This window comes from Danio rerio, chromosome 10 (genome assembly GCF_049306965.1).
Source record: "Danio rerio strain Tuebingen ecotype United States chromosome 10, GRCz12tu, whole genome shotgun sequence".
In the NCBI taxonomy this organism is placed as follows: Eukaryota; Metazoa; Chordata; class Actinopteri; order Cypriniformes; family Danionidae; genus Danio; species Danio rerio.
The window spans coordinates 36,721,110-36,743,809 of NC_133185.1; the positions used below are offsets into that span (position 1 = coordinate 36,721,110).

At 36.0% G+C, this 22,700-nt stretch overlaps 2 protein-coding genes across 5 annotated transcripts in view; one reads left to right on the plus strand and one right to left on the minus strand.

Annotated features, from left to right (window-relative positions):
• The window catches only part of esama (endothelial cell adhesion molecule a), a 90,259-nt gene extending 79,376 nt beyond the window's left edge, over positions 1–10,883 (plus strand). For 2 of the 3 annotated variants that reach the window (XM_073914259.1, XM_073914260.1), the window contains exons 6-8: positions 328–457; positions 535–2,518; positions 10,101–10,883. In XM_073914259.1, the coding sequence (XP_073770360.1) occupies positions 328–457; positions 535–988 (584 nt within the window). In that variant the 3' untranslated portion in view covers positions 989–2,518; positions 10,101–10,883. Of the gene's footprint in view, positions 1–327; positions 458–534; positions 2,519–10,100 lie in introns of those variants that run through there. The other variant, NM_001115066.2, reaches the window with a different exon arrangement.
• A 2,554-nt stretch (positions 10,884–13,437) lies between these two features.
• fez1 (fasciculation and elongation protein zeta 1 (zygin I)) overlaps positions 13,438–22,700 on the minus strand; it is a 44,292-nt gene continuing 35,029 nt past the window's right edge. For both annotated transcript variants that reach the window (XM_009305397.3, NM_213396.1), the window contains exon 10: positions 13,438–14,337. In XM_009305397.3, the coding sequence (XP_009303672.1) occupies positions 14,321–14,337 (17 nt within the window). In that variant the 3' untranslated portion in view covers positions 13,438–14,320. The remainder of the gene's footprint in view (positions 14,338–22,700) is intronic.

Here is a 22,700-nt window from a genome sequence, read left to right on the forward strand (position 1 = left end):
TGGGTTGGAAGGGCATCCGCTGCGTAAAACATGTGCTGAAAAAGTTGCCGGTTCATTCCGCTGTCGCGACTCCAGATTAATAAAGGGACTAAGCCGAAAAGAAAATTAATGAATGAATATATATATATATAGGTATATCCTTTATCTACCTAGTCATGATTAAAAAACTACTACCTGCAGGTCACACTTTATAAAGTCTATATCAAAGTCTGTCTTTTTTCTGCAACACATTTGGGGTTTTAATTAAGATGAAAAGATTGAGATTAATTTTAAGATTTAAAAAAAGAAATGTGGTAAACACTAACTTTGTCTGTTCCTTTTGCACAGCGACAAATGCCGGAATGATCGCTGGCGTTACATTCGGCTGTATAGTGGCTCTCATCCTGATCGTTATCTTCCTCATCTTCATGTGGACGAGACGGAAAGACACCGAGGAGGATCTGGCCAATGACATCAAGTATGACGATTATCATTAATTGACTGAATCAATTATTTATGATTTATGTGGGCACTAAGTGTTTTTATGTGTTACAGGGAGGATGCTCAGGCTCCCAAACGCGTCTCGTGGGCCAAGAGTGGAACAGGCTCTGACATCATCTCTAAAAACGGCACCCTGTCCTCCATTCACACCAGCTCTTACCCACGAGATGCCCACAACCACCATCATTACCCTCACTCTGACACCGCGTCCATTATTACAGCCACAGGCAGCACAGCCGGATACCGTTCGCAACCTCCAGTCGATGCCACCCTGGAGCGCTCATTGCCAGGATACAACACCAACCCAGCCCCGACCCGTGGGCCATTTGGACCCCCTAGTAACAATGGAGGCTCCCAGCACACCTCCATGCCCCGGACAGCCCCTGCCCAGCCTCAGATTCCCCGTCCGCCTGTCCTTCCCACCACCGTAACTGCTGCCAATATCTCCCGCATGGGAGGGGTGCCCATTATGGTGCCAGCACAAAACCAAGCCGGCTCTCTGGTGTAGGACTAAATCACTTCTGCTGGAAGATCCGAAGAAGAAGAAAAAAAGAGTCTAATATCACACAAACTGAAGTCAATTGAAAAAACGGACTGGAATTGATAAGCTTATTGCCTCAGTATGGAAACAGGTTGATGTAGTTTTCTTTTTCTTAATATAAAAAATGTCAACAAATATATGTAAAGACGCTCATTTTATTGTTTTATAAATTCATAGTTTTCTACTGTTCAGAGAATCTTACAGAAATACGACTTTCTGTACTTTGGTAAACAAAAAGACACTGAGATGTTCGAGTTCTTCACTGTATTTTTTGTGCGCTTGTTGTTACTGCTTCACAGTCGTTCTTTTGCTAGCTAAAGATGCTGACTTGCCTTGATGAAAGCAAATGAAAGTTCTGTTCCATATTATTTGCAGACACTCCTAAATAAATTACGTTTACGTATGTTTAATATGCAGTCAATTGCGCATTGTTCATAGCAGCTTCAGTTAAAACAATGGTCTCAAACTCAGTTCCTGGAGGGCCACAGCTCTGCACAGTTTAGCTCAATAGTCTCTAGTACACCTTGATTAGTTGGCTCAGCTGTGTTTGATTAGGGTTGGAGCAAAACTGTGCAGAGCTGCGGCCCTCCAGGAATTGAGTTTGAGACCTATGAGCTAAAGGGAATGTCATTATGTGTGACATTGTTAAGTTGCTGTTTTTGCCTTTTGATGTTTCTTGGCCAAATATTTTTAAAAAACTAAATTATATTTATATGATACTGACTATGTACATGTGAACTCTAATTATGGACTTTCCTTTACCTTACTGTAAATAAGGTATTTATTTCTCATTGTAGGTCTGTGGTTATTTAAAGGCAGCAAATAAGTCCATTATGTTTATTGTATAGTACATACAAACCAGGCTTATTCTGAAAACGTACTGCTATATACATATCTGGAGAGCACCAAATATGTCCCAGGAGCTATATTTTTTTTTGCAGTTTTTGTTTTTGCAAATCCACCAGAGGCAAATTTCTTTCGCGAGTGCCATGTGCGCCTGTTGTTCTCGTGTAAATACACCAGAGGCCACTGTTGATTTTCTCACTGACTTACTGAATGACTGACTGACTGACTGACCGACCGATCGACTGAACCACCATCCTCCTTCCCTAAACCCAACCAATAGTGTTTTCAAAAGCACCAATTGACCCGCCCACCAACTTCCCTAAACCCAAGTGACAATTTTAAAAAGCAATCCAGAAAAAGAACAGCCCTCGCCTAATTTTTACCACGTTATCAAATTTTACCACATTCTCACCCTGTTATTTATTTGCTAATTTTATTCTTTGGATTCTGTTTCTGTCTTAGCTGCTTTCTGGAACCGTCCTTCACCAGACTCAAACTCCGTCGTAATAGTCAACTCCTCTTTACGTCTCAATTCCACCAACGTACATGGCGAGCTAACTGGTCAAACTGGTTACAGCGGGAGAGCGTCCATACAAAGGTAAACAATCAGCTGGTAAGCGAGAAAAGGAATGGCGCCTTACCGCCCTTGTGGTGGTTTTCTTGGTTTTTCTCTTACTAAATCAAACTCAGTCTGGAGGTTATGAATATCAGAAGAATATACTTTATTGTCGACAACAAAGGAGAACTTTCAGGAGACCCCCAGTAGCATCTCTGTCTGAAAAATTCTGTCTCACTCAGGTTCTGGCTCGTTTAAATAGTCTGTTTTTTTCCTTTGTTGTACATATGTCACACAAGATCCCTCCTGGTTTAACCCTTGACTCCAAATTCCACCTCTGTCATCTGTTTTTGTCTTAGTTCTACATTTATCACACACATTCCACCTAGGTTAACCCCTGACCTCAATTTCCACCTAGGTTAACCCCTGACCCAAACCTGGTAACTATATAACTTATCCAGTTCTTGTGAAATGGTAATTCTTCTAATGGTATGCAAGTCTACAAGCAGATTATATACATACACTTTGAATATATATATTAACTTCACACTTTAAAAAGCACAAGATCCACCTCAATCCCTCCTCTTAAGACTTTAAGTCTTAATATTCTTGCTTTTGGCCCATAGTGCAACTTCATGATCTAGCCCTCAGCCATATTACCTAATGACAAATATATGTCACAGTATTATTACAAATAACCAAATCATGTAATTGCACTTTGGAATAGAATCACGCCAAACCTCTGTGTCCTGTTCTGACGAGGACACAGTAAAAGACTTGATTCTATTTTGTTGATATCATCATAAAAGTAGTATTTTAAGCATACAATTAGTTATCTATTTGCTTCTGGGGGTCATGATTATTTAACATACAGTAAAGAATAAAACTAAAACAAAAAATAAACATGCACAATCTCCCAATCTAGGGTCACAACACAATATTCTAATCTAACATCCACACACAATCCGTAGAGTACGTTGATCTTCAGCCCAGATACTTTGCGTATCGTAGAGAGCCGCCGTTTTGGGGTAGAGGTTACTAGCACTTAGCACCCAAGGCATGGATCCTCTTCATCATCCTCTTCTTTATCTAAACTATAAAAATTTTTAGCACTAGTTCATCTTTTTGACCCTAAATCTGGCACATACTTGCGAGCATTCTTTGTTTCGTTCTAGCCTTAAAAAGTGTTGCTAAAGACTTTATGTTGACAGTTTATAACCTGAAGTTGTGGTGATTATCATCACTTGAATTTGTGGCACCTTCTGTATTTCTCACTCAGGTATATAATCAGAATTACTCTTTTAACTGTTCTGATGAACTGCTTCTGCCACACTTTGCAATTCGTTGGTTTGAGCTTTGGGATTTTCTGCCTCCTCTGTTTCCCGTTAACTTTCTCTTGTTGGAGCTTTTTCCTTTGGCTGTCTTGTGCTGTGGTCCCGATGGTACCCAGTTGATGGCATCCCCCTTGGCAATGTTGGCATAAGGTCCTTTTCTCCTGACTTCCCTCCACTTTCTCCAAAGCACCTCAGATATACTCGATCACCGAATTAATCTTCTGCTTTTGGTCCTTTCTGGTTTCCTGTACAGATATTGCTTTGCACATGGCAGTTAGTTTTCTCATAAAAGACCAAACTTCTTTCCAATACATTAGAAATGTTCTCCAAACATTCCACAAGGTTAAATACATGATTACATGCAAGGGTCGACCCAATAGTATTTCATGCAATGTTAGTTGCTTGTTTCTGTCAGTTTTCATGCAATCACTTATTAATGCAAAAGGTATAGTATTTTAACACATCTTGTTAAACTAGGCCTTGATGAATCATCTTTAGCTCTTTCAATCATTCCTTACAATTATGTGTAATTTCTCAATTTTCTTTATTTCCAATACTTTATCAATTCATTTATTTATCTATTCACTGAATCATATATCCACTTATTTATCTCCTTAATTACCTTTATTTACTTTAATTTACTTTAATTACTCTAATTTATTTTTAAATGCAGACACATTAAACTTATTTCTGAAGGTATTGCAAATCTGAGACTTCTCTTGTCTTAAATGTAATAACTGTTTCTTCTTCCCTGCTTTGCTAATGAAATTACCTTCACTCATCTACCACAACTGTCATGCCCAAAAGCTTGTATCTCTTGTCCTAAGCTAGCTTTATTATATCACAACACCCACAATCAAATTCTTGAATATCCCCTTAGGCCTATTGCTGATCTTTTACTCACATTCTACTTTGCACAAATGTCACATGTGGACAACAATTCACTAATCACTGCATTCAAAAAGGCGATCATTTTCCTTGGTGCTCAATTTTCTTTACCACTTCACCCTTGATTCAAACCATGTACATCTCAAATGCCAATCTATTAAAATGCTGTTGCCTCAACAATCTGTTCTTTGTATGTATTACATAAATCTTATTTGTCTTTTTCTTTCATCTCTAATACTACATATATTGTTCATGGAGACCAATATGTTGTTTAATTTGCACTATCATCTAATTGATGTTGTGACTCTATACTAGTGTTATACCTGCTACCTTATTTTCTTTCATGTAAAATCAATTTCTTATTTATCAGCTTACTTGCAGATAACTAAATCCTACACATTACAATATCCATCACGAAATATTCTAAATCCTTTTATGCATTCTAATGTATGTAACTATGTAAATCAGCCTATTTACTTTAAGTGTAACCAAGTGTCTACCCTCCTCTGATAATTACCTGAACAGAAATCAATTACTTTAAAATATTTGACCTCCAAAGGAAAACATTTAAATACAGTGTGTGTTATGAACCTCTGCTGAGAAATTCTCTATCACTGATTGTTCTTAAGTCATAAACTTTACAACATCTAATTTTGCCTGTTTTGACTAATGCCATCATCAAAAATTAAATTTTAATCAAATTAAAATAAAATTCATTTTATTAGTCACCTACACAATCACAATCGAATTGAAATTGACTTTAATTAGAAATGCCATAACATATCTAAGTGTTTCTCTTATTGCTATGTTCTCAAAAGTTTCAATTATGCCTATTCCAGCATAGCAGACCTGCATCTGGTTTAATTTTAATTAATCCTCCCTATGCTGGCTAATTTTGTCTACCTCTATGTCCTGACTGATAACCATTATTAAAATTTGACACTTACCCTTAATAATTTCTTATTTCTGAGCCATTTCTTATTTTGCATTTTACATTATTACCATTTTTCACTTTTCAGCATTTTCAGCTCCAATTCCTTCCTGCTCTCACATCAAACTGGTTATTCATAAACTTTTGTTGTAATTTTCTACAAGTTGACTGAAAAATCACTGGAGTTCTTTATAGGTTCCTCTCTATCTGATCTGATTATTCATCTTTAGTCCTTAATCTTTTTTACTTTTAATTATTCCTTCACATATGTAAAACAACCTGTTTTCTGTTTTTTATTTGTTTAAACACTTTTCTCTTTCGATTATTCTTTTAGTACATTTAGAATTGTTACTTTTTGACCTATTCAGTATTGTGAGTTCATTTCACTTTTTTTTTTTCATTCTCTTCAAGTATAAATCACTTTTCTGTCTTAATCTCTGACATAATTTTTCTCCCAAATCTTATTTTAGTTTACTCAAAATAAGTTTTCCCTAATTTTAACTTAAATACTTAACTCCATCAACTTCTAACCCAAATTATTATTTTTTTAGTTATCAAAAACTGTCTTTTATTATATTTTTTATCACCACCATGCATTATAATTTATTCTCCTATGTTCAATAATCTCTATGAATTAACCAATGAAAATGAGCCAAAATAATTTAACATTCTTCATAATTTATCATTTCAACCTTACACATTTAAAGTTTCATTGTACATTATCATCTAAGACTTTTCTTGCAGTTTACATTATACTTTTCTATTTATTAAATTGACAGGAGTCTGATTTGATACAACAATGGGTAGCTACACTTTTGCTCTTATTTTGCCCTCTGAGTGGTCACATTGTACTCAATTTGGACTATAGGTCGACTGCTTTGAGATGGACTGCCAGACTCCCCCTCCTCACACCCTGAGAAGACAACTGGTTCATAGATTGGTGCAGTTTTTTCTGTGGTGTCCATATCAGGGCACAGTGTTTCCCCCTTCTTTCTTAGTGCTGGCTTCTTTCATTGAGCTGTTGTAAAGTTCTGGTGGAGCGCTTTTTCTCTTTGATCAGTTCATCATTAGCTTGTTTGCCTCTTTTTAGTGTCTCTGAACATAAGTAGCCTTTCCAGTCCTCAGTAATTCCTGGGCATGCAGTGCCTGCCTCACTGCTTTCACAAATGTCCACAGCCAACAATGTCCATTGTTTTTCAAACACTTTTTCCATTTGCCAGTGCACTCAGAGATGTCTAGTAGGTAAGAGACCACAGTCCCCCAAAGTCCATCCCTTTGTCCTCTTAATTAATATATGGAATTTAGCTCATGACCTATAAAAGTCTTTTCTTCTTTCCCATTTTTTTCCATCAAATGGAGACTCCTCTCATCTATTTTTTCCTCTTTACAGTTTTAACAGTTTATTTTTCTCTAATTCATAATTTTATCATATGTAAATATGTTTAATTTTCTAATTCTGTAGTGTCCTTCTAAATAATTTATTTAGCTTCAGATTATGCTTTACTTTACATTTCTCCTCATCTATGCTAGTGTTCCTTTACTAACCACTCATTTTTACATTGTAACATTTTCTATACTCAGTTTCTATTTTTTCACTGCTTACATCAAATGTTTCTTCTGTTTGCCATTTGTCATTATCTTATCTTTTATTTTCTCTGTCACATATTTTAGTATTGCATTTTTTTTTCCATATCTGTTTTTCCATCCCTGATTTAATTCAACAATACTACATGGTGGCCCAATATCTGGTATAACAGTTCAAAATCATTACTGCTATACCTCAGGGTTCATATTATTACTTAAACTCACATATTTATTTACTAAAAGCATTTTTCATTTTTGAATTGCAATGTTTACTTATCAATTTAGCTTCTTACTGCTTAAACTTTAAAATTATTTTTTTAACTCACTCTAATGCATTCTTTAACATTTACCTAGCTTCTATGATTTTCATCTGAATCACTGTACTTTACTACAAATAAATGATATAGCTGACTTTGAGAAAGACATTTTTATTGCCCTTAAATACAAACAAATTCTCTAAAGTCAATTATTTCTTTAAATTGTTACTGCTTTTTTCCTTTTTATCTTATCTGTTCAATGTGCCTATATTGTAAGTATTTTTTAAATATCTAATTTTATCTATGAAACAGTGGACTTATTTTTCTATTTCTATTTTATTCTTTTTCCTTTCCGTAATTTGAGTTTTTAGCTCTTAGGTTTTCTTATACATTTCTTATACATTTTAAAGCTTACACATTTTCTAATTAAATCTTCAGTTAATCAATATTAATTTTTCAAGTTTTCTTTTTCTATTTTATTCTCAATCAAAGACCTAACTTATATGTTATTCATTCATATTTATTTAGTAAATCTATTTGTTTATTAATATATTCTTTTACTCCATACTTCCTTTATCTCTATATATATTGATCACTATGGCTTCATTTATTCTTTTTCATTAGTACAGTTTCAAACTCTTTTCTATATAATATAACTCTATTATTAGTACTTCCTCATTTCATTTATCTTACTATACTACTTTATAATATATCTATTCATTAATAACTTATATTCTATCCAAATTATGTTAAAGTCTATGTCATTATTTTATCTATAGTTTGATCTCCTCTCTTTTAACTCTCCTCTTCTCTGTTTCCCTAGTGCTGTAAATAGACATAATCTATTTATTGTTCACACATGGACACCATAAATCTCTCTCTTACCCCCATCCTGGAGCAGACTGTCTTTCACCTATTGCTATGTCAGGAATTTAAGTTCACTCTGCCTATTGTTATTTTTTAACATATTCAAACTTAAAACACAAAGATAATTTCAGAAAAATGTTTATTCTTCTGCTTTTTACTCTGTGTCTTTCAAATGCACATGTTCCATTAGTTTTAATTTAGGAGACTCCTTTCTTTCTATCATAATCTCTTCTCTTAAACTGCATCAATCAGTTTTCTTCTTGCTCTTTAAATCACACCACACATATGCAGCCCTCCTTTTATATTATAATATACTATAATCATTATTTTAACCTACTCTTTTTTTGAAAACAAACTTTTTAACACATTCACACTTCTAATCTTATTACTTTTCCTCTTCTCATTCACTCCTCTCCTCCACTCAGTGTAACAGGAGCTGCATCCCCCCATCCTCATTCCATTCAAGGAGGAGGAAGGCAGTCTTCTCTGCCCACCAATGTGGACTATTTTGCCACAATCTGAAGCAGCAAATACACAAACACTTCAATTAAATAAATACTCTACACTACACTCCTCTTGAGTGACCTGTCCGAGCAGCCCTCTAACCTTAGAGCGGTAACCACAGGCTTTCGCCTACCCATGCAGCCCTTTGTTTATCTCCTCAAACAAAGCGGTATCGTAGGTCTTAGCGCGCATCTCTCTATTTTAATCTGCTTTAATCTCTTAACTGTTACCACACATTAAGGACTCTCACTTAAAACTTATAAATGCTCTATGCATTTCTTACATCATTATTAATTTCCCAAATCTGGGTAACAGTTACTAGTGATTGTTTATCCTATCCATCAAGGCCCACTTAGGAAAACACAGATCATTTGCATACCTTACTCTGCTTTAATCTCTTAACTGTCACCACACATTAAAGACTCTCTTTTAAAACCTATAAATGCTCTATGCATATCTTATATCATTAATAATTTCCCAAATCTGAGTAACAGTTACTAGTTAATGTTTATCCTATCCATCAAGGCCCTCTTAGGAAAACACAGATCATTTGCATGCAAATTACTCTTTTTCTTCTGTTATTCAAAACCCCATTTTTCTTTAATATCTTTTTTACATTTACTTTTAATTCTTTAAAGCTGGAGAAACAGTTCAAGTGTATTTACCTGTACAAGCAGGTCCTGGCAGAAAAAACACAAACTAATAAGCATAAAATCGCTTACCGTTTTTTATTGTGGCCACATATTTGTGTTTTCTCTCCAGTCCAGCATGCACAGTAACACCAGTCCTGCTCCTTTCCAGCCCACCCAGGGACGCCAAATGTGGTGGTTTTCTTGGTTTTTCTCTTACTAAATCAAACTCAGTCTGGAGGTTATGAATATCAGAAGAATATACTTTATTGTCGACAACAAAGGAGAACTTTCAGGAGACCCCCAGTAGCATCTCTGTCTGAAAAATTCTGTCTCACTCAGGTTCTGGCCCGTTTAAATAGTCTGTTTTTTTCCTTTGTTGTACATATGTCACACAAGATCCCTCCTGGTTTAACCCTTGACTCCAAATTCCACCTCTGTCATCTGTTTTTGTCTTAGTTCTACATTTATCACACACATTCCACCTAGGTTAACCCCTGACCTCAATTTCCACCTAGGTTAACCCCTGACCCAAACCTGGTAACTATATAACTTATCCAGTTCTTGTGAAATGGTAATTCTTCTAATGGTATGCAAGTCTACAAGCAGATTATATACATACACTTTGAATATATATATTAACTTCACACTTTAAAAAGCACAAGATCCACCTCACCCTGTAGCGTTCGTTTTAACAACGAAATGCAGCCTTACATACTTCTAGCTACATAATTCACGATCTCCAGAAATGTATATAAGGCTAGGTTTTCAGAATGAGCCTGTGTTTAGTAGACATGAAACCAAACATTTAAATGGTTGTTGATGTGGGGAATCTAGTTTCCTTGTAACTCTTATCAACTTTGATCCAAAGCACGGCTACTGACATACAGGTGATAACTTTCTGACATGGTAGTTTAACAAATACGTGACATGCACATGGGCATTATTAGGCAGTTCGCAAATAAGGTCCACCTTCAGCAAATAAACATCAGTAAAACATAAACTGAAAAACAACCCTATTTATTTGTTAATAACTGAACATTGCGCTTTACTCAAAAATGTCATAATATAGTAAAAATAGGTTGCGAATGGAAGTTGACTTAAAGTAAAATACATCACAATAGCATATCTGTAAGTATGCCAAAAACCACGTTGTATTTTTGTGTGTGTGTATTTTCAATTACATTTACCAGATAACTGCTTTTATACAACTGCTGTATTTCTTCTTTTTTTAAAGCTTTTATGACTTAACAGTGCAAAGGACTGCTTTTTGAGCACAGATTTGTTTTAGTTTAGTTAGTTTATTTTTATTATAATTGTTTTATTGCCTGTACTATGTTGATCTTTTGTCATCTGTAGACTGGACAACCTCAAACCTGTCTGTATATAGGACATGTACTGTCTATGGATATGAAAACACTTTGTATTCATATTTTTTGATTAAAATAAAGCAGCTGCAAAAGTTACGTCTAAATATTTCATTTCAAGGAAATATATTATCGACTACTCAGTCTGAAATGTAACCCTTCACTATTTTTTTTAAACAAACCATGGATCCACTTCCACTAACAAAAAAAAAAGGTTATTTTAATAACAAGACTAAATGGGTTTAAAATACGTAAATGTTGACAAACAGCTCATATAAACTCATTTTTGATGGGGAATGGCAAACCCTTATAAGCCAACTTACTGTAAGTGCATAACGTAAGTTTGTTAAGGTCATAGTTGGGTAAACGTACATCACAGTGAATAGGAGAGTACAATTTTTTTTTTTTTTTTTTTTTTTACAATTTGCTGAAATAATAAAAGAAAAACTCTGTGATGGTGTTATCAAGACTTTCAGAAAAAGAAATATAATTTTGTAAGACTGAAAACAGCAGCCAGGCCCAGAAGAAAGAATAATGTCAAATTTACGGTCCTGTCCATAGACACTGCGTTTTAGAAACACCTTGCATAAGTGTTAATTCGTTTTTGTTTTTTGTAATAATGTAAAGATGATATAACCCATACAGAAAAAAGCTATATATATGTTTTAATATAGGTTTTGATATTGGTTTTTAATATATGTGACATATAAAATTGGCCATTTTCCTATAGCCTATTATATGTACATATATTTTAACAAATATGTACATATAGAAAAACGGCCAATTTTAAATGTGTCACAAATATTAAAAACTTATATCAAAACCTCTATTAAAACATATGTTTATATAGGTTCTTTCCGTGTGGGCTCTCACTTGTCATCCATAACATGCCAATTACTTGTGATAACAATTTCAAGTGTTCGCACATACGAACAAGTATAAGTTTTATGCATTTGTTTTGTTCCTAGTTATTCCCTTGAAAATAGAAAATATGAGCTAGACATCATGTATGGCAGTTGCCAAAGTGAGATATGAGCAATAATAGAGACATATCTTGTATGTACAGTACATAGGGCATATATATGTAAGAAGCAATACAGGAGACCTACAGTATGTGGCCTGTATATGCAACTCATTTTTGCTTATATGTGCATACAGTATATGCAGCGTATTATCATATATGTGCCTATATACTGCATATAGGTTTCATATGGGTATATTCTCATATAGCTTCTTTCCATGTGGAAAGACATAAATACATATAAATATACGTTTAAAAAAAAAATCTGAATATTAAAAACGTCCAAGGATTTAAGATGCTGATGTCCGTTAAACGCATCATAACAGTCTTGTAAAAAGAATTCATTATATTTCGCTTTTCATTTGAAAGTGACCAAGGAAGGAGAATCAGTTAAAATGTCTTCCGAACAAACGAACTGAAGGTCAGGTAAGATCAACCCAAGCTCATTCTGAAAACATAGTCCTGTGGATGTTTCTGGAGGCCGCGAAATACGTCCCGTGATGTACGTATGGCTGCATTTCATTTTTTTAAGCAAACGCTACAGGGCAGTGTGACGCTGTTCCCTTCCGCGCTTGCCGGCTGAGCGCTTACCTCCATGTGGAGGGCTTTTCTGCCGGAATTAGTTTGTCCGGTCAGCTCATCGTGTGCGTCGGCGGACTTCAGATGCAGAGAGGAGGAGTTGACAAAGGCGTCCAGGTTCGAGTCCGGGGAAGAGCGGTTCCAGAAATCAGGTAAGACAAAAACAGAATCCAAAAAATAAAGCGAACGAGTTCATAACAGGGTGTGAACAAGGTGAAATCCGAAAACGTGGTAAAAAAAAAAAAACGAGGGCTTTTCTTTTTCTAGACGGCTTTTCTAAATTGTTGCTCAGATTTAGGGAAGTGAGCGGGCGGGCGGGTCAATCAGTAAAACTGGTTGGGTTCAGGGAAGGAGGAGGGTGGGTCAGCCGATTGGCCGGTCGAGCAGTCAATCATTCGGTCAGTCAGACAGCGGCCTCTGGTGGATTCGCGAAAACAAAAATACGTACCTACTGGGACGTATTTCGCGGCCTTCAGAAACCTCCGCTGGACTACTTTTTTAGAATGAGCCTGGGTTGGGTAAGATACTGATAAAAATACTGACATATAAATAGTGACTTGCAATTATTTCGAAAAGAAGAAGAAGCAAACTGATTCCGTCATGGTCGGTTTAGTTATCTAAAATAAGCCTAGCTAACTGTGAGGTGGTGCAAATGAATGCTAATGAAACAAACAAACGCAAAAAAATACAGTGAACGTTACACATAGTGTTTGGGACTAGAAGTATAATCATTTTAGTTACCATTATTCAAGGTATTCAAAGAATAAAAATATACTTTACATAATAAACGCAGGCCTACCCCTATTAAAGTTAGTTCAGAATGAACAATGATTTAGCCTACTTTACACTAAGCAATCAGGAAAAAAAGTTATTCACTTACAACAATGACAATAGCTCTGAATCGTTTTTCCCCCATGGTTAAAAACAAACGTTTAAATAGCTCTATATAAAAACGTGTATTGAAGACAACCTTATGTGCATGATGAATATCAATAACCTTGCATATGACTGACCTCTAGTAGAAAATTGCGGTATTGCAATGAAAGCCTTTCATATTTTCACAGGGTTTAACATTTATTGGAACTATAACTCAGCAATACTTCACATTCCTCCATGTCCCTTAGTAAATAAGAAATATATACATTAAAGATGTAAGCACAAGGCATGAATGACAATTAATGTTAAAGTAAAAAAAAAACTAACATAATGGTTTTATTTGACAAATGGATCGTCAATTAAACAACATCATGTAGTATATTTCATACACAGAATGAACAAAACAAAACCAAAAAATCTCAGATTACCCCAAATAAAAAAAAAGAAGTCACAAGGTTTTGTTTTCCCTATAACTTGGCATTAATGTAGAACACTAAAACATGCTGTATCTCCAACCAACCTCGTCGGTACAATACTAAAACGGCAAAAAGCAGAATGTCTGGATGGATTATTTTCAAATGTGCTCTCGAAACGATGCATCTAAGACGATTGTGAATAATAATGCCCTTCTCCTCATCTCCTGTGTTCTGAACAGATGTGAATGACCGAGTAGTACAGTATGTGCCTTATGTCAGGCATATCTTTACAAATAAAAATAAAAATAGTACCTGATCGTAGAGTTAAACCGTTTAGAGTTCACCTGTTACCCTTACACGTTCCATATGGCTTTTGGCCCGTTGTAACATATGTAGTAGAAAACATGTAAAGCACCAGGCGCTGTGGTCTGAACCTCGTGGATATGTGTGAATACGGGAAGGGCAGTGAGATGAGCAAGGTTGAAGGTCGTTAGATAAGCAAGAGAAGAATGGTTAGATGTTCAGGGTCCCTCGCTGATAGTGGGTAAGGGAGCTCATGCAGCTGGACTGGAGATCTGATAGAGGATGAATGGAGACGCTTGTCCTCTTCACGGTCTCACCAACAGCAGATCGCACGCTGGACTTTAGGTAGGACACAGAACTGCGGGATGAAGATGTGAAAATGCGTTAACGAGATCAAAGCTGCTGCATTTCTAATCTATAGACATAAAAATGGTAAAATTTTCTTATTGCGATTAATTGCTGTAGCTTTTATCACAATATATGGTAGAGTTATGCAATTAATCGAAAATCTGGTTTCGATTTCGGCTTCTAACGATTATGAAAAACCATTAATCATTATCAGGTGAAGTTTTTTTTCCCTCTCCGCTGCCGCCACTGGCTCGCATGGTTCAGGATTGGTAGAGCTACGCATCGATGAATTTGCTATTCAGTGTTTGAACTCTCAGTAATGATTTTGAACCACACTGAACTGAGCTAAACTGAACTGAACTTAAACACTAAAAACTGAACTACACTGTTCCAGTTACTATGACCATTTATGTGAACCTGCTTTGACACAATCTACATTATAAAAGCGCTATACAAATAAAGCTGAATTGAATTCCCACATAGCAAAATTTCTCTGGCCCAGCTCTGGCCCACACAATCAGGTTTTGCTTGGCCCACATGCCGCAGTGAATTACGGTACATGACTGGACCAAATCTGGCTTCCAGACAAGGGCCAAACACAGACCATATCTGGGCCAAGTCTCAGCCAAGTTAATAACTCATAACTGGGCCTGAACTGGGCCAGGTAGGTTGGTGTGTCACGATTGCAATGAAATTGATAAACCCATGGAGTGAGGCGCTTTAGGTACACTATAGGCACGCTTTTTCTCAAAGTGACCTGATTGGTAGAATTTTTTTTCTTTACTCAAAAGTGATTTTAGTGTATTTTAAATGTGGGTCAAGACTGGCCAAACTCACATGGCCCACTTATCAAATTTTTAAATCTGGGCCAAATACTACGTTTTTCATCTGGCCCAAATCTTGTGTGCCGCCTTAAAAACGGTGCCACCACTGCCAAACCTGGGCCATGTTTGGCCCACATGCTGTATGCCAGTGCCGGATGAATGCCTGATGTGCCAGCTTTTTGCCAAATCTGGGCCAGAATTCTTTGCTACTAGGGTTGCGTTAATCGAGATAAACGATTATTCCATCATATACCGCCCCCTTTCCAGTTGTACACATTTGTTGCTCTGCAAAGCTCAGTTCAGTGTAATGTAACGTCTGCAGCACGGAATGCGCATCATTCATATTTTTAAAAGCGCAAAAGAGTGTGCTGTTGTGTGTGTGCGCGCTGCGCTTAGCCTCGCTTTTAGACTAGATATTTTTAAGATAGGCCACTAGTATTCAGCTTAAAGTGACATTCAAATGCTTAACTAGGGCAAATAGGCAAGTCATTATATAACAGTAGTTTCTTCTGCAGACAATCAAAAATATTGCTTAAGGGGGCTAATAATATCAAGCTATTAAAATAGGTTTAAAAAAATTGAATCCTGCTTTTATTCTAGCCAAAATAAAACAAATAAGACTTTCTCCAGAAGAAAAAAAATTTATAGGAAATAATGTAAAAGAAATTCCTCTGTTAAACTTTATTTGGGAAATATTCATATATAAAAATAAATTCACAGAAGGGCGAATAATTCTGACTTCAACTGATAACCGTTTTGAATAATCGTGATTGCAATTATGACCAAAATAATCGTGATTATGATTTTCCCCATAATCGAGCAGCCCTAATATACGGTATTATCACCACGGTATTGACCTATGCCAAAAAGGTTATTTTAACAAATGTATGTATATTGCTTTATTCACTGAAAAAATGCTGTCTGCAAAGTTGTTACAAACAATTTATTTGTGTTGAATTTAAACTGAATTTAAACTTATTTGTATTGAAATTAAACTTAATTTGTTTGTTTAAAATCAGCCCAAATAAATAGTTTACATCCCCTTAACTTAAAAAAAGTTAGTAAATCCAAGGAATCATCCTTGAATCATTTTTTTCAGTGTTATACATGTTCATAATAAACAAATGTTTCAACCAAATTAAATTGCAAACGTATTATAAGAACAATAGTTAACATGTTACAATAAAATCTCATTAGTAAATGTCATAGATATACACATTAGATGTCGCCTACCCTGTTGTTGTCTATTGGATTTAACGTCAATAACGTTACCTGTTTAGCACAAAAGTTCATAACATACAAAAACCTAAAAAAACTAAATCTGACCTATGAAATGTTCTGCTTTTGTGCTTTGTTTTCTTTGTTTGCTTTGTTACTACACCTGTACACAGCGCTAAAGTCCAGCATCTTCATGTAGTAACACTGTCTTGACTAGTGCAGTTAAATGACATGTGTCCTTGGAGCACTGTACAAATCGGGGGCGCTATTGATGTATGCTCAGGGTCCCCATGCAATATCTAGTGTATATATCTATGAATAAATGTTAGTTAATTCAAGTTAACTGTGAGAAAAAGTCTAATTATTACAGCTAATATTATTTTCAAAACATTAATTTATGTAGTAAATTAATTACAATTTGTAATCAGATTAAAGCTTAGATTTCTAACACGTTATTAGGAGTTATTGTAGGAATTAACATCACCGAGTAATTAAAAAGCTTTTGTAGTTTTCAATTTGAGTTAACTAATTGGAACTTTGCAGTGTTAAAAGTACAATAGCCCTATAAATATAGTGACATAATTGCTGATCAATAAATCAGGATCTTCAGTCAGATTACCATGTGAAAATGTTCATGTTTAAACCAGAGATGCCCAAACTAGGGCCCGCAGGCCAAAGTTGGCCTATGGTAATCTTTGATTTGGTCCACCTTTCTAACTGAGAGGCGAGGAGGAATTATTGGGAAAAGTTGGACAGAATGCCTTTAATAGAAATTCCTATTTATAATTTAATATGACCTTTTTATTTGTTTGTTTTACACCCCTGGTTTAAACTGGTGCATTGTTAACAAGTCTCCAAGCATTTGAGGCTGTTACTGCAATTACAGTGTGAATATTCAATTTATTTATTCATTTTTTTATAATTATTTTTAAGGGGTTTTCACCTTTACTGATAGGATAGTGGAGATGTACAGACAGGAAAGTGTGGAGAGCAGAGATAAGGGAAGGATCAGCAAAGGACCTCAAGCTGGGGATTAAACTCAGGTCACCACAAGCACCTCAGTGCCATTGTGTTGACCCACTAAGTAACCACTAGGCTATTGGTGCCGACAGTGTGAATATTCTAAAAAAGCTCTCTAAAAATGTGAGCAATAAACAATAAATTAGTATTTCACAGTTCCCACGATATGTGCATGTTCATTTTGTTGAATTATTAAATATAAGCATATGTCTGCTGCATACGTTTATACACTGTACTGCAACATTTGAAATGGATCAGAAATATTGCCAGTATCATTTTTTTAGAACTCATTAAAATACTGAGACTGAACGTTATTGGTATTAATAATTAATAGTAATAATTGCTCAATACATGTTTTGGTTAGGACAAAGGTTTCAATTCAAATTTCACTGCTGTATATTAAACTTGGGTTACTGTAGTTAACTAAAGCTCACAGCATATTTGGTTGTAGTCATGGGCTAGGTTATGTGCATTATTTTTAATAAAACACGCATGCACGTGTTTTTGTACTATTTATTTTGTCCACAAGGTGACAACATTGAGCCGCTGTTTCATAGTTGAAATGGAGACAATCAACAAACAAGTGAAGATGTCCAAGTGCAATGGTGAGTGGAATCGACAAATAACTAAATATATAAAGTATATTTCTATTTGAAAACGAGTCCAAGACATTTTTATGTTATATTATTTGGTAACGCTTTCTTTTACAACCCGCAAAGTACCGCGTAAGTACAGTGAAATTACAGTGTACTTTTCTGTACGTACTGTGTAAGTATAATGAACGTATGTGTAGGTATAAGGGAACAAACCGTAATGCTTGGGTAATAAGGGGGTAACAACCAGATGTTCATCACGAAAATTACAGCGTAAGTACAGTGAAATAACGGTGTACTTTTCTGTACGTATAGTGTAAGTATAAATAACGTTTAAGTAGGTATAAGGGAACAAACTGTAAAGCTTGGGTAATAAGGGGGTAACAACCAGATATTCAGCATGAAAAGTACCGCGGAAGTACAGTGAAATAATGTTGTACTTTTCTTTAAATTGCAAAAGAACAAACCATAATGTTTGCATAATAGGGGAGTAACAATTAGATATTTATCACGCAAAGAACCGCGTAAGTATATTACGTTTACGATGTACTTTTCTTCAAGTATTGTATACATATGAAGAATTATGCAAGGATGGCGACAACCTATTGCTATCTGCAAATGTACTGTACATGCACCTGCGTGAGTACATTAGTACTCTTATTCAGTGCTTGGGTTTTATATGGGGTGTTTAATGAATAAAAGATTTACAGCCTGTGAAATTATGAACCCTTATTGTATACTGTATGTATTTTAAATCTGCAATTCAATATAAAATATATTTTCATACACTACTTACCTTATGTTTACTCGTCAATCTCACCAAAGCCATCAATATCTCCATAAGTCACTATCAACAAATAACTTTGCATGACATAGGCCTAAAGTCAGGGTTCAATGTAGATTAAAACAGGCTCACATCTTTACTGCTGTTGCACAGGGGGGCTAACTGTTGCATTTCAGTAAATGTATAGCTGATGCTTTATAGAAAAATGTAGCAATTTGGTCTTCAATCAATAAAAACTGTTGCTGTAGTTTACTCTGTTCTTAGTGTTCACGTATACACTAGTGTGTTAAAGTTCACCTTCTTCCCTCTTTGTTCCCTGTAGTTAAAGGGTAAATACAGTATTTGTTCCCTCCTTGTTCCCTGTACTTACAGGGTAAATACCACATTTGAGGGTTGTAAATTAAAGTGAAGCATTGTTCCTCTCTTGTTACCCCCTTGTTCCCTGTACTTACAGGGTAAATACCACATTTGAGGGTTGTAAATTAAAGTGAAGCACTGTTCCTCCCTTGCTCCCTGTACTTACAGGGTAAATACCACATTTGAGGGTTGTAAATTAAAGTTAAGCACTGTTCCTCCCTTGTTCCCTGTACTTACAGGGTAAATACCACATTTGAGGGTTGTAAATTAAAGTGAAGCATTGTTCCTCTCTTGTTCCCTCCTTGTTCCCTGTACTTACAGGGTAAATACCACATTTGAGGGTTGTAAATTAAAGTGAAGCATTGTTCCTCTCTTGTTACCCCCTTGTTCCCTGTACTTACAGGGTAAATACCACATTTGAGGGTTGTAAATTAGAGTGAAGCATTGTTCCTCCCTTGTTACCTGTAATTAAAGGGTAAATACAACATTTGTTCCCCCCTTGTTCCCTTTAGTTTACAATGTAAAATCTTGAAGGCAGTAAAATAAATATACAAACACACAATATATTTCTTTTTTACTTCGTAACCTTTATTTTAATAAATAAGCATTTTAAAACACTTCATATTAATCAAACATTGTCTTGTCTATCATTGCCTATACTCATTCATTTTCTCTTCGGCTTTGTCCTTTTGTTAATCTGGGGTCGCCACAGTGGAATGAACCACCATCTTATCCAGCATATGTTTTACGCAGTGGATGCCCTTCCAGCTGCAACCCATCTCTGGGAAACATCCATACACACCCATTCACACGCATTCACTACGAACAATTTAGTCTACCCAATTCACCTGTACCGTATGTCTTTGGACTGTGAGGGAAACCGGAGCACCCGGAGGAAACCCACGCGAACGCAGGGAGAACTCCACGCAGAAACGCCAACTGACCCAGCCGAGGCTCGAACCAGCAACCTTCTTGATGTGAGGAAACAGCACTACCTACTGTGCCACTGTGTTGCCACCCAGCTGCAACCCATCACTGGGAAACATCCATACACACTCATTCACACACATACACTACGGACAATTTTAGCTTACCCAATGTCACCACATATTTTTGGACTTGTGGGAGCACCCGGAGGAAACCCACGCTAACATGGGGAGAACATGCAAACTCCACACAGAAATGCCAACTGACCCAGCCGAGGCTCGAACCAGTGACCTTCTTGCTGTGAGGCGATTGTGCTAGCCACTGCGCCTGCCTATACTCAAACAGCAAAATAACACATTATTTCCTTCCCCCTTTTTTTTCTGGCATCTCTTGCTTGGCTTCCTCTTCTGCTCTTCTCAGCTTCCACTGAGGACTCTGATGGTGAGTGGCTGATGAAATCCCATGGGTCTTGCTGCTCTGCATTTATATAAAATATATGAACAGACATAAAGGCTTTTAGTAAGCTGTAGACATGTTTATTTTGCTGTTTAATGTGTGTGTAGTGGTTGTCCAACAATTTCACATACTAAATATTTACAGATACCATATAGAAACTATACATTACTATCAAACAAAAGTACTATCATCAGATCATATGGGAGATTGTGATCATTTATAGTGATAATAATTAAAGCGCAGAGGGGAAAAGGCTTAAATAGTAGGCTACTGTGCACTGGGGGTGGGGGGGGGGGGGGGGGGTTTGATATTTTCTGTAGCATGCCAGTTTGATATATCTATTTACATTTCCAAAATTATTTTTGTCATTTACTTTGCTGTAATTAACGTATACAGGGAGAAAATAGTCTGCACAGTGAGTATGACAGCAGCCACAAAGATCTGACCGGATCATTATCCAGTCTGTCTGGAATGACATGAAAAAACTAAATCCAGAGGAACTTTGGCAACATCTCTAAGATGTGCAAAGTAAACGACAGTAAACATTGGTAAATATTCGCTGCTGGCCGTTTAGATTCGGCCATGAACTAGCGTTCATTTTACGCAAAAACAAATGAAACAAAATAAATATAATCAGGTTAATGCACAATTTCTAATCGTAACAGTCGCGTTATTTACTAACAACGATTTACTCACATGTGTTACATGGTGACGAGACGGAGCAATTCCAAACGTACCAAAGGTCTGAGCAAAACCTCGTGGCGTGCTGCTGCAGTTTGATTCGGATCTTTAGAGGCTTCTTGATTCACAACTCGTTTGAATCAACGAATCAGTAGGCGCGTACCTGAAGTGATACAATATCGCGAGATGGATTCAAATGCACACGGAGCTGTCTGTTGTTCTCGCGATGTTTTGATGTCACACTGATCGGTTTGTTGAAGACGAATCGATTCAACTCTCCGTCCTCCATTCCCAGAATTTCCTGTTCACGGCAGTACAAGGACGGCAGCGCGAGGTAAATAAAACAAGTATTTTTATGACGTTATGTACAAAGAAGTGTTTGTTTAGGTTTTTGTTTCTATCTGATGTTTGTACCTATTTTTAACAATACACCCTTTCCACAATACTGTTATGACGCGTTTAACGATCATCAGCATCTAAAATCCTTGAGTTTTTTATATGATATTTTTAAAAAAATAACATTTGTTTGTATTTACGTATGTATTATATAATATGATTACGTGTGCGAGGTGTTTCAAACAGTGTCTATGGACATGAGTAAATTAGAGTAAATTAGATGTTATTTTCTGTTCTTATCAGTTTCACGCAATTTTTTTTCTTTTTCTAATTGTCAAGACAACACCATCATAAAGTTTTCATTTAATTTGAGCAAAGAAGATTGTAAAAAAATTGTGTTGTACTTTCTCATTCACTGCGCTGAAATGTAAAAAGGGACCATAACAGTACATCAACCATATTATGATATCTTTCACTTTATTTAGGACTAATGATGGGTTAAGACATGTACTTAATCAAAAACTAACCTTAGGGGTAGTTCACCCAAACGTTACATTTACTTACCATTTAATGAGTAACACAGAATTTAAATATGTACACTGAACTGCAAATAATCTTTACTTCTAAGTCTGTAATGCCTGCACATATATTTAAGCCTTTCCCCTTTGCACTTTAATTATGATCACTATAAATGATCACAATCTCCCATATGATCTGATGATAGTACTTTTGTTTGATAGTAATGTATAGTTTCTATATGGTATCTGTAAATATTTAGTATGTGAAATTGTTGGACAACCACCACACACACATTAAACAGCAAAATAAACATGTCTATAGCTTACTAAAAGCCTTTATGTCTGTTCATATATTTTATATAAATGCAGAGCAGCAAGACCCATGGGATTTCATCAGCCACTCACCATCAGAGTCCTCAGTGGAAGCTGAGAAGAGCAGAAGAGGAAGCCAAGCAAGAGATGCCAGAAAAAAAAGGGGGAAGGAAATAATGTGTTATTTTGCTGTTTGAGTATAGGCAGGCGCAGTGGCTAGCACAATCGCCTCACAGCAAGAAGGTCACTGGTTCGAGCCTCGGCTGGGTCAGTTGGCATTTCTGTGTGGAGTTTGCATGTTCTCCCCATGTTAGCGTGGGTTTCCTCCGGGTGCTCCCACAAGTCCA